General features: G+C 46.2%; 1 protein-coding gene across 1 annotated transcript in view; it reads right to left on the bottom strand.

Annotated features, from left to right (window-relative positions):
- DOCK8 (dedicator of cytokinesis 8) overlaps positions 1 to 12680 on the bottom strand; it is a 113237-nt gene that overhangs the window by 88032 nt on the left and 12525 nt on the right. Inside the window, exons 3-6 of the mRNA XM_074994083.1 lie at positions 12205 to 12276; positions 7118 to 7241; positions 4072 to 4284; positions 89 to 174 (exon numbers count right to left, since the gene is read on the bottom strand). Coding sequence (XP_074850184.1) covers positions 89 to 174; positions 4072 to 4284; positions 7118 to 7241; positions 12205 to 12276 — 495 coding nt within the window. The remainder of the gene's footprint in view (positions 1 to 88; positions 175 to 4071; positions 4285 to 7117; positions 7242 to 12204; positions 12277 to 12680) is intronic.

Below are 12680 nucleotides of genomic sequence, written 5' to 3'. Positions count from 1 at the left end.
ATTCCAACTGAACCCAACATTCTCTACTCCACCAAAGTATAAGCCTGTGATGGTCACAGGAGTCCTGTGGAGACAGAAAGACACTTACTTCAGAGTCTGCAGCTTCACCAGAATCCTGTTGCCCAGATGTTCCTTTGGACAGTCCGGAACTGGTCGTATCTCCACGGCATCTTCCTATCATTAGCCACGTTATTAGGCACTTATTATTTACATCTGGAACCTTAACTTAGTGTAACCAATTACTATATACAAACTGATGGCAGTGCATTGCCTTAACTGAAGTGTTCCCACTCATGAGCCAAAACTAAAGGCTGACATTTAATATGGGAGGGACCCATTGCTGTTTTGTGTTTGCACAGTAGCTAATACAATGGAGTCAAAAACAATATATTTAAACAGAATTGGACTTTTGACCGCAATGCCTGGATTCTCCACACAAACCATTTAAAATAAAGGGACCCTGTGAGCATGCCCACCCTGATCCTAGCACCCAAACATCCCTACAGTGTAGGCTATGTCAACACTAGAGCATAAAGTCAATTTTAAGGTACTTAGCTCCATGTTACAATGTGACTGTCTTCACTGAAAATGTCTTTAAGTCAATTTTAATAGGCTCTACAGTCAACTTTCTTGCCTCAGCCTTCCAACGTCAAGTCCAAATTTAAAAGGTTGAATTAATGTTAGCGTGGAAACAGCATTACTTTAAGTCAATTTTATTGGCCTCCAGAGGTATCCCACACTGCCCAGAATGTGTACTTTCTGTCCACTTTCACTTTCACTGCTCTCCAGAGCTGCGTCTACACGTGCACGCTACTTCGAAGTAGCGGCACTAACTTCGAAATAGCGCCCGTCGCGGCTACACGCGTCGGGCGCTATTTCGAAGTTAACTTCGACGTTAGGCGGCGAGACGTCGAAGTCGCTAACCTCATGAGGGGATCGGAATAGCGCCCTACTTCGACGTTCAACGTCGAAGTAGGGACTGTGTAGACAATCCGCGTCCCGCAACGTCGAAATTGTGGGGTCCTCCATGGCAGCCATCAGCTGGGGGGTTGAGAGACGCTGTCTCTCCAGCCCGTGCGGGGCTCTATGGTCACCGTGTGCAGCAGCCCTTAGCCCAGGGCTTCTGGCTGCTGCTGCTGCAGCGGGGGATTCATGCTGCATGCACAGGGTCTGCAACTCGTTGTCGGCTCTGTGTATCTTGTGCTGTTTAGTGCAAGTGTGTCTGGGAGGGGCCCTTTAAGGGAGCGGCTGGCTGTTGAGTCCGCCCTGTGAGCCTGTCTGCAGCTGTGCCTGGCACCCTTATTTCAATGTGTGCTACAGTGGCATGTAGACGTTCCCTCGCTGCGCCTATTTCGATGTGGTGCTGCGCAACGTCGATGTTGAACATCGACGTTGCCAGCCCTGGAGGACGTGTAGACGTTATTCATCGAAATAGCCTATTTCGATGTCGCCACATCGAAATAGGCTACTTCGATGTAGGCTTCACGTGTAGACGTAGCCCAGGTGTACAGGAAGTAGGAAATGGGAATCCCAGCAATCTGAATTTATTTTCTTTCTGATCAGTGTGGTGATCGCATCTAGCCATGAAAGACGGCCTCAGCATGGAGCCATCAGGACAGCCAGGATCTCATTCTGGCTAGCAGGATAGCCCCCACTCCATCATACCCCATGGTGGCTTGGCTCTGGGGACCAGGCAGTGGCACAGCAGACAGCTGCATGTCCTGCCCTGTGTGGGGTGAAGGTTTCTTCCCTGCCCAGGATGTAGCAGGAGAGGCAGAGGAACTTCTTTCTGTGCTTGACATTTGTATGAGGCAGCCTCCCCTCCCCAACAGGTGCCATGCACCTGGCAGGCTAGCCCCTGCCCCACCACACCACGTGCCGGCTGTGCAGTGCAGACCATGCTTCCAGACAGTAGCAGGTCCTGCCCTGTGTGGGGCGAAGACTTCTATGGTTTACATTTTTGGGGGCACACCAAGCATGGGGGGCTGCACTTCAGCAGCAAATATTTTCAGGGGCTGGCCCCTCAAAGGCAACATGTACTGGGGGGCTGGCCTCCCTGGCAGCAAATGTTTTCAGGACTTCTCTGCAGCTAGGCACACAATTGATTGAAAAATGTCAAGAAGTTACTCAGGGATTAGTCCCTCAACATGTGCCGGGGGGCTGGTCCCCAGCAGCAAATCTTTTCAGGGCTGCCCCCCTCCCCACCTGGGCACACAAAGGCACACAACCGATCAAAAGATGTCAATTGGTTACTCAGGGGCTGGCCCCCTCAGAGACAACATGTGCCGGGGCTAGCCCCTGGCAATTCAGATTAACACGCTTTTAACCCATCTGTACTCTCCCTTTCCAAAGCATGTGGCTCAGGGGCGCCACAGTCTCAGCAGTGACCTTTTTGGTGTGTTTTCACTGGGGGAAAAGTAGCTGAGCAACATGTTGACATGGCACAGTCAGCTGTGTGCGCCCTTATTTTTACTGCTTCTTTTCCCCTATTTTGCTTCTTTGCTGCTTTGCTTATTTTCTCTGCTTTCCTCCCACAGCTCATTTGGGCACTTCATCTTGTGAAGCATACACGTTTGCTGTATTGTCACAGGGGAAAGATTAGTTGAATGACCTGTTGACAAGGAACAGTCACCTGTGTGCTCCCTAAGGTTATCTTTAAAAGTTACTGCTTTTTACAGAAAAGGGACACAATGAACCACAGTCCCAGTAGTGACCTGTTTGGTATGTTTTCACCGGGGGTGGGGGGAAACACTTGAGCAACCTGTCGACCTGGTACAGGCAGTTGGGTGCTCCCTCAGCTCATTTGCTAAGGGTGCTTCACCTTGCAAAGCACACCAGTTTGGTGTATTTTCCCTTGGAATTCTCGACTTTTCCTTCTTTTCTTGAGAATAATATGAAGTATTTTCGTAGTTGCCTGGAGCTAGTTTGTTCCACTTGGGCATCATGAGCTTCAGCTTTGGAAGCCCACCTCTATGGTGTTTTTTTAACACTGGAGGTGGGGGGCGGAGGGGAGGAAATTAGTTGAGTAATCTGTTGACATGTTAAATTCAGGTTATTTTTTACAGTCACTCTTCTTTAAAAGGGATGGAATGAAGCACATGCCCAGCAACAGATGCCTAGAAATGGAGGGAGGAAGGGGAGGGGAGCGCATAATGAGGACAGCTGAAACGATTTCTCTCATTGGGCGAAAAGCCTTCAGCAAAATGGCTGTTTGTTTTCAATGGGAGCGGAAAGAGGGCAATGCATTCTGAGAAAATGACATCACACACCCACACCCACAACCACTTGTGGGGCACTTTTTCCTATAACACACCAGCAAGAAAACCCAGAATGCCACAGGGCTGAGGGAACAGTAGGATAGATTCCCACAATGCACTGCTGCAACAGTCAAACTTTGTTGATTTAGTGTGGATACACAAAGTCAACTCTGAGGGTGGGTGCAGAAACTCAACGTGGACATTATAAAACCCAGTCTTACAAAACCAGCTAATAAATTCAACTTTAGTTCGTAGTGTAGATGTAGTCTCAGAGAGCTGCAGACTACCTACATTCCCAAAAAGGGTTTGGTTTTCAAATCAGGAGCTATCTTAATGCCAAATCCTAATAGAGACAAGATACAGGTAGTGTTTACCTAGATTAAGCTGGTCAAGTTGACATCTTTTTTGCCTTGAACCTAATAATCTTCATCAGACATATTTTTAACCTCCTGTTAACTGACTGTCAATTAATGGGAGGCACCTAACATGTCGCTAAAGAACTAGATGGATGATCTCCATGAATTTGTTCCCCTAAAATATCACTGGTCCATAAAGCTTCAGTTGGTGTCATGCACATTCTATCCAATGTGGAAGGGACAGTGAATCAAAATTAATATGCCAAATACAGCCAAATATTTACTCACAGTTAGACCCCAACAGACATATACAAAATGTCACTTGGCTGCTCACTAGAGAAAGTGCCCCCCTCTGAATTCCCATATTCATTAGTGTCAGAAGAAAATAACCTACTTTTGAGACTTTCTATGTAAAAATGTGACACTATAGGGCACATGTTGAAGGTCTCAGAGCTCACCTCATCCACAGCTGGGTAGAGGGCAAAGAGCTCTGCATGCCTATTGGCTCGCCGTGCTTCTTCGTTCTGCCTTTCAAAGTCCTCCACACTAACATGCTGCAGCAGATTTCCCAGCCGTGGGTCAGGCTGCAGGCTGCGTAGATCAAAGTCACACGAAGTGAGGGTGGTTCGTCCGGTCTCATCACTGAGCACATTTAAGGGCCTGGGAGAAGCCTGTTGGAGAGCGAGGGAGACACACACGAATGAAACTGCTAACAAAAGGAGGATAACTTGGACAGTGGAACTACTCAGAGCTTGCTTTTACTTGGGGCTGTCCTCTTCCAAATATTTCCTCAAACTCACCGATGCTGCAAGGCCCATATAGTGTTCGGTGATGGGTGGGTAGACAGTGAGGTTATGATCACTGCTGATTACATGACTTGTTCCTCTCTGTTTCCTTGTACTCTGCAGGCCCTCCAACAGTGGGGAGAAAGAGGGCAGCTGCCCCAGGGCTCAGGAATTCAAAAGGCCTGAGGCTCCCAGCCACAGTGGCAACAGTCAGAGCCCCAGGCCCTTTAAATCACCACCAGAGCCCTGTGCAGCACACTCTGGGAGGCTCTCAGGGCTAGCTGGGGTAGCTCCACCCCTGCCACCTGTGGCCCCACCCATTCCTGGAGCACACGGCAGGACTTCCCCCACCTTTCCCAGTGGCCCAGCAAGTCTGTCCGCTCCCGGTACTCTGCACTTGTTTCCTCTTGTCGTGTGCTTAGATTATACACTCTTTTGGGAAAGGGCAGTGATTCTCTTATGTGTTTGTACAGTGCTAAACACAATGGGGCCTCAGTTCTTGAGAGGGACCCCCAGGTGCTAACACAATTAATAGGCAATACAGGTTGAACCTCCATAATATGAACTTCCCTAGTCTGGCAACATCCCTGGTCCAGCATTATCAGCAGCTCCAGAGGGGGCACTCACCAGGACAAACCGGCAGGCTGGGGCCAGGAGTGTTGCCTGACTATGGGGCTGGGAGACCAGAGCACCAGGTGACAGCAGAACCTTAAGGGAGAGCACATAGCCCTGGGCAGCACCGGACTGCTGCGGGGAGCACAGAGCTCAGGTATCAGTAGAGCTCCTAGTGGCAACAGAGCAACTGGAAAAAGAGTGAAGCCCCAGGTCACCAGGGGGAGCACAGAGCCCTGGGCAGTAGCAAAGCCACTGGGGGAGCAGAACCCTTAGCTGCTAGGGGCAGAGGTGGAGGCCTGGGAGGCAGTGGGGCTGCTGGAGTTTGCGTGGTGCAGAGGCCTGGGAGACAGCAGCGTCCCCAGAAAGCAGGGTGGGGGGAAGTGGAGGCTCTGGTTGCTGAGGGGAAGGCAGAGGTCCAGGGAAAGAGTGGAGCCACCAGGAGAGAAGTGGAGCCCCTGGGCACTGTGGGGAAAACAGAGCCCTGTGGGGTGAGCAGAGTCCCTGGATACTGGAGGGAAAGTGGAGCCTGCGGAAGCTGGGTCCATTGAGAGAGTGAAGACCCAGGTGGCAGCAGAACTGCTGGAAGGAAAGTGGAGCCCTCAGCAGCTGGAGGGAGAGTGGAGAACATGGAGGCTCCAGTTGCTGGGGAAAGCAGAGCCCCTCCAAGTGGCAAATTCCCTGGTTTGGGACCAGTCAGTCCCAACGGTGTCAGGCCAGGGAGGTTCAACCTGTATGTTCCAGTTACTTGGTAAAATTGTTGCATTATGCAGTACTGGAGACCACTGGGCCTGAGGAGCTGTACAGGGTAGGCCGACACTATCATTCATGGGGTGGCACCACCATTTAAAGGCCCCCAAGTAAAACTCTGGTTGTGTAGTTGGGTTTCCTGGTGAAGAAGCCACGCTGTGTGGTTCTTCTTCCTCCATCTTGCTGCTGCAGGGCAGCTGGGAGGGTTGAACTTCCCTCACTGGTCCCTGAGTTCAAGAGAGGTGCTTCACTCCTCAGTCCCACTGCTATGAGTGGAGGGGAAGAGCCAGCTGTGGTTTGCCTTTCCCTCCAGTCCCACTCAGAAATTTGGAGGAGTGAAGGAATTCAAGCCATGAGCTGCTGAGACTATATTGGACCCAAAAGCCTAGTGATCCACACAGTTCCTTGTTCAACTTGCGTCCCTGCTCAAGAAGAATGACAGAATAGTGGAAGAGAGTTATCTGTGTTCACTTTTTAACATAGAATGGGATCAGGTAATTGCACACGGTAGAAGAACAACAGTAACATGGTTTACATTAAAGACCACGAAAATTATTTATTCGGTGATGAGCTTTTGTGGGACAGACCACAAAGCTCATCACTGAATAAATCATTTTGTTAGTCTGTAAAGTGCTACATTTCTACTGCTTTGTTTTGCTGGAGTACAGACTAACATGGCTACCTCTCTAGTAATATCGTTTGTACTCCATAACTTAATCTGCACTGGCCCAGATTTATCCCATGTCTATAACACTGACAGGCTCAAGACATTGGCAAAAACCACCTCTCCAACAGCATCTCCAAGAAGAGAGACCAAAAAAGAACTAAAGCATTCTTCATCCCAGTTGGAGGCCAGGACAGTCCAAAGTGTGACAGTGCTGGCTGTGCACTGAGTGTAGACGAGAGAAACAAAGACGCAGTATATTTCAGCTCATCCACCGGAGCAGGACCTACTTTTATTGAAGAAAGTGGCAAACTTCCATTTTCTATAGTGCAAGATCAAGCTACAAAGCAATAAGTGTGTGAATACCCTAGGGCTGAAAACTCAGAAGAACAGTTGAGATACAGCACTGCCAGCCTTCTATGAGGTACAGTGGGCCAGACTGGCGCCCAGTGGGGTTTTTAACTCATCAGTGCCATGAATCTGCTTCAACCAACTTGCACTCTAGAAAACAGCGGTTACAGAACTTTGTCTTAAAGACACACACGCATAAACAATGCGCACATTAGAGTTACACTGCAAAACATAAACAACATCCCAAGCATAACATAAATATAACTATATTGGCTCAGGGAGCCTTCTTTAAAGGAAGCTATGATATTTGAGCATCTAATTCAAATAGACAAAGACCAATACCTGGTAGCTGGCATCACTGCAATCCAATGTTTCTGATTCAAATGTTTGTTTTTGAAGGGTCTTATGAAAATCCTTTCGGGATCCCTTTTTTTTGAAGGTGCAAGTTTCTGAATTTCCTTGGTTTCTTTAAATACCACAATCCAGCCAGTCAGGATATAGGGAGATTTAATAAAAATAAAATAAAAATCAAGGTAAGTAAATGAAAAAGCTTCAGCCACCGAAGTTAAGATGTTCTGTAGAAATAAATTTAGGACTTATAAGCTACGTCTACACTGGGATGCTACATCGAAATAGCTTATTTCAATGTAGCGAAATCAAAATAAGCTATTTCGACGAATAACGTCTACACGTCCTCCAGGGCTGGTGCCGTCAACGTTCAACGTCAACGTTGGACAGCACTATATCAAAGTAGGCGCTGCAGGGGGGCGTCTACACACCACAGCTACGTCTACACTGGGATGCTACATCGAAATAGCTTATTTTGATGTAGAGAAATCAGAATAACCTATTTCAATGAATAGTGTCTACACATCCTTCAGGGCTGGTGCCGTCGACGTTCAACATTGATGTAGGGCAGCACTACATCGAAGTAGGCGCAACAGCTAGCTGCTCCCTTAAAGGGTCCCTCCCAGAAACACTCAGCGGCTACGTCTACACGTGAAGCCTACATCAAAGTAGCTTATTTCGATGTAGCGACATCGAAATAGGCTATTTCGATGAATAACGTCTATACATCCTCCAGGGCTGGCAACGTCGACGTTCAACATCGACGTTGCGCAGCACCACATCGAAATAGGCGCTGCGAGGGAACGTCTACACACCAAAGTAGCACACATCGAAATAAGGGTGCCAGGCACAGCTGCAGACAGGGTCACAGGGCAGACTCAACAGCAAGCCGCTCCCTTAAAGGGCCCCTCCCAGACACAGTTGCACTAAACAACACAAGATCCACAGAGCCAACAACTGGTTGCAGACCCTGTGCATGCAGCATGGATCCCCAGCTGCAGCAGCAGCAGCCAGAAGCCCTGGGCTAAGGGCTGCTGCACACGGTGACCATAGAGCCCCGTAGGGGCTGGAGAGAGAGCATCTCTTAACCTCTCAGCTGATGGCCGCCATGGCGGACCCCACTATTTCGATGTTGCGGGACGCGGATCGGCTACACGTGCCCTACTTCGACGTTCAGCTTCGAAGTAGGGCGCTATTCCCATCCCCTCATGGGGTTAGCGGCTTTGACGTCTCACCGCCTAACGTCGATGTTAACATCAAAATAGCGCCCAACACGTGTAGCCATGACGGGCGCTATTTCGAAGTTAGTGCCGCTACTTCGAAGTAGCGTGCACGTGTAGACGCGGCTATAATGGCATTCCTGAGATGATGGCATGCTAGGTGGGCATAGAGAAAGATACTACCACACTAAGGAGTAAAAGCAGAGCCCTCCCAACTGATACAGCAGCCTCTGGGCTGAACAGCCCCCATTACACTCCCAGTCAATGGTGCAGGAAAGACAGCAGTTATGGATCTACCAGCTATCCAGTCACAGATCCAGTGCTCAGTAATGTGCTGCAAGAAACCAGTGCTGCCAGTGGAAAAACTTGCAGTGGGAAGCATCAGAAATAAATGATTTTCTTATGCCCTGAAATCAGAGGGTTGTCCATTATAAAAAAAAAAATATTCTGCCTAATGGGACTTGGGATATTACTCTTTAATGTTGAGCATCTGGCATTTCAAAGCACTTAATAAATATTAAGTGAACCTCACACTGCCTTTCCAAAGTGTTATCAGTAATAACTATTATAACTTATGCATAGCTAAAATAACTTACTCAAGATCACAGCAAGACTGTGGCAAAATCAGAAACAGAGTCTGTATCTCCTGGATCCCAATTCTTACTGTGATTTGTCAAATCTTTTGATGCAACTATTCACTAAAAACATACATGCATAATTCCATTTACTGCAGTGACCAACCTAGTAAAACATACCATAAGCCTCAGGATGCTTGTGTGTAGGAAATAGTGTTTGTCTGACTCCATTTACATCTATAGGTACACAATTCATCAGAGAATTCTGTAGCATTCTATATAGCTATTGTCTGTCACTATTACTTTACTGCTTACTACCATTTTTGCACACAGACATTTCACAATCCTTTACGGATTAAATGAGGCATAAACTTACAAAACAATCATAGGTTAAGGAAGTTGCAGTTAGCTCGCACCTATGCTCAGTGTACTGTAGGTATTCAGCTTGAAATCCCCTGATAACTTACAATTAGTGACTCGTGACAATGTGTAAATGAACCCTCCAAAGCTCATGAGAGAAGAATGCTGATTTCGTCAGCACCTATGCACCTAAAACTCTTATTAATGTTAGCGAATGGCTTGTCTATGTATGGACAGCAGTACAATACAGACGTGGCCTTCAGGATCAGGGATGCACAGCCTGGCTGGACCTAGAGACGTGAGCCTGTACTGCAGCTAGGGATGGGCCCTAGACACCAGACTTAATGGTGTCTGCAGAAACTCGGCTGCCATTCCACGCTCCTGAGTGTTTCATTCTGCAGCCTGAACATCATGAATGTTGTTTTTTGTTGGCTTGGCTGGGGCTTTATGTGATCTGGAGCATTTGGGATCTGACAGCCCCGATGCAGATGTCAAATACTTATTGCTCCTCACCCAAACAGCCCAGTTTCAACATTCCATTGTCTCTTTTTTTAAAGTTTATATTTAGTCTTGGCAGGATTCAGGCACCATGGCCCATCGCCACAGGCAGACAGAGGGTCTGGGGCTCCCCAAAAAAGTCCAAGCTCCCTAGGCAGCTCTTACCACTCTTACTACTGCCTGGCTTGGCTTCCAGCATGGTCAGGGGTTGGGGTACATGCAGAAAGTTTAGAGCCCCACCCCACGGCCAAACTGGAAGCCTAAGGGGGAGAGGAAGAGCAGAGGGTGGGGCCACAGAGGTGGCATGGCTTCTGCATGTGTCCCATTTTTGAATTTTGACAAGGTGGTTACCCTACTCCTCACTGCTGGGAGCCCTCTGTGGCTACACCTACACTACAGAGATCTTTCGAAAGAAGCCCTTCTGGAAGATCTCTTCCGAAAGAACTTCTATCAAAAGACTGCATCACACCCTAAAAAATGTATCAAAAGAGCGGTCTGCTCTTTCAAAAGAGAGTGTCCACACAGCCCCCACTCTTTTGAAAGAATGGGTCAGGGATTAAAAAAAAAACAGGCCCCTTGAGGACTGCTCTTTCGAAAAAAGGGCCTGTGGAGAGTCTACACACGTTGTCTTTTGAAAGAGAGCACTCTTCCTGACACAGGAAAGGAAGAGCGATTTCGAAAGGAGTGACACATTCTTTCGATTCACTTTTGAAAGAACACTTTGTGTGTGTAGATGCTCCACTGGATCTTTCAAAAGAGCCCCTTTCTTTTGAAAAAGCTTTCCAAAGAACTTGCTAGTGTAGACGCAGCCTGTGAGCTTGCTGTCAATATTGGGAGTCTCCTTCTGGCACACTGTTAGTGCTGCCCACCATTTCCTATAACTGTGAAAATTCAGATAAATGAAAACCAAAAAATCATGGCTTCCTCTCTGTTACTACTCAACATGAAAAATAACTGTTTAAATCCATAGTTGTGTACAACTAAAACATTCCAACTCACACAAATAATTTAAAAATAAAAAAGTCAAAATTACAAGGAAGAAAAATTGAATTCAGCCAAACCTAGCCATGTGATCTAATTAATTTACCAAACAAACAATGCATTGCTAACAAACAATGCACTTCAGCCTGGAGAACTCCGGTAGGCAGAGCATAGATCCTACCTTGTCTCCCTTTAATTTTTTTTTTAAATACTCCTGAAAATAGCTAATGGGAGTTGAGGCAATTAACAATTCTCAGGCTGTTGCAAAGGGGATCTTAATAGGTACATCACCAACTCTGCACCCTGAATTGCATTGTTCCCTGTAAACTGAGGAAGTAGAAAACTCTGCAACTGCTGAAAGTAGCAGCTGACTCTGGCAGTATGCTAACAATCATATGACCACACTCAATTCTCATTGGAGAGAGACAGCGACAGAGCTTATGTTTATGCTACTGATACTGTGGTTCTTTTTCAAGTCTCAAGTGGAAATTATGTGAAAATTCTCGGCTGAGGTTAAAGAAGTAACATGCAGTGCACAATTTCGACCCACATTTTGCTTCCCCTTAGTTCAATAATGTCAAATAAGCTAATTTAAGTACAAAATTGATCCCTAACCACTTCACTGCTGAAGGAAGTGAATCCAGCAAATCTACTTAACTGATTCTGCATTTGAACAAACTGTACTTGGCTAGCCCTGTTGATTATTTGACAAACTCCACAAAAAGCCATTTCCAGCGTGCAGACATGTTCTGGAAGCAGTGACAGTCTATTCAAAAGTGATACTCCTGGCTTTGGTCCAGAAAAAAAACATTTACATCTGTTATCTGATAAGAGATTCTAAAATAATCTTTGAAACCTGGTTCTTGGGCCAAACCTACAAAGGTGATCCAGCCTTATAAATGAAACCAGCACAGCAGATGCAATTCCTTCTCCATCTCCTGCAAACTCTTCAGCAATACAGGTTCAATAGCATTTTGAAAAGCCAAGCATTTTAACAATATGGAACCTAAAAACCTCTATTGTCTACAAAGCCTTTACTCTAAGGCAGGGTTTCCCAAACTTTATATAGTTGGGACCCGGTTTTTTTCAGTACTTTTTTTGCGGCCTAAAAATATAAACACATTTTTAAAAAAATGAAAAAATGAATAAATGTTCACTGTTTATTATTTATTCACAATAATAATAGTACATAGAGAAAATCTGTATATTTTCTAAGGACCAGTATTTTTTCCCCAAGGACTGGTACTGGGTCATGGACCACACTTTAGGAAATGCTGCTCTAAGGTAATTCCACACTGTGATCACAGAGTTTGTGGGCTACATCTACACTGAAAATGCACTATTACCTTCAGCAATTCAAATTCCGCCTTTATGGGATTAGTTAGAACAACAACCTATTATGTTAAAATACAGCAAGGTATTTGCTATTTGAAAATATGTAACTTACTTTCGATTCACAATCAGCCACTCCCGAATATACATCTGAACACAATCCTTGACATGTGGATCCAGTTCAACTCTGGGAAAGAGAATTAAAAAAAACTTACGTTAAAACTTTGAAAACATTGTCACATCTGAGAGGGAGATTCATCTGTACTGAATGTGTTGTCTTTCTGGAATTTTTGCTGCTGTTGTGGTTTTAACAGAATTAACTTAATTACCACTCTAGATAGCTCATGAATACAAGACTAACACAATCTTTTTTTTTTTTGGCAACCATAAAATACTACAGAACAAAAGAAAACATCCAGGCATGAATCCAGGGTTTCAGAGACATCATGCTCAAGGCAGGGAGGCAGTCCTGTCCCTCATGCCATTGTAGCTACATGCCTACTTTTTGCTGGTTAGCTCAATCAATGCTGAGGTAGGTATGTGTACTTAAGATGAAAATTACATGTTACAGCTCCAGTGCAAACATACCCT

This window comes from Carettochelys insculpta, chromosome 5 (assembly GCF_033958435.1).
Source record: "Carettochelys insculpta isolate YL-2023 chromosome 5, ASM3395843v1, whole genome shotgun sequence".
NCBI lineage: Eukaryota > Metazoa > Chordata > Testudines > Carettochelyidae > Carettochelys > Carettochelys insculpta.
Note: the sequence above shows the minus strand (reverse complement) of the source record. Positions and strands in the feature narration are given on the sequence as shown.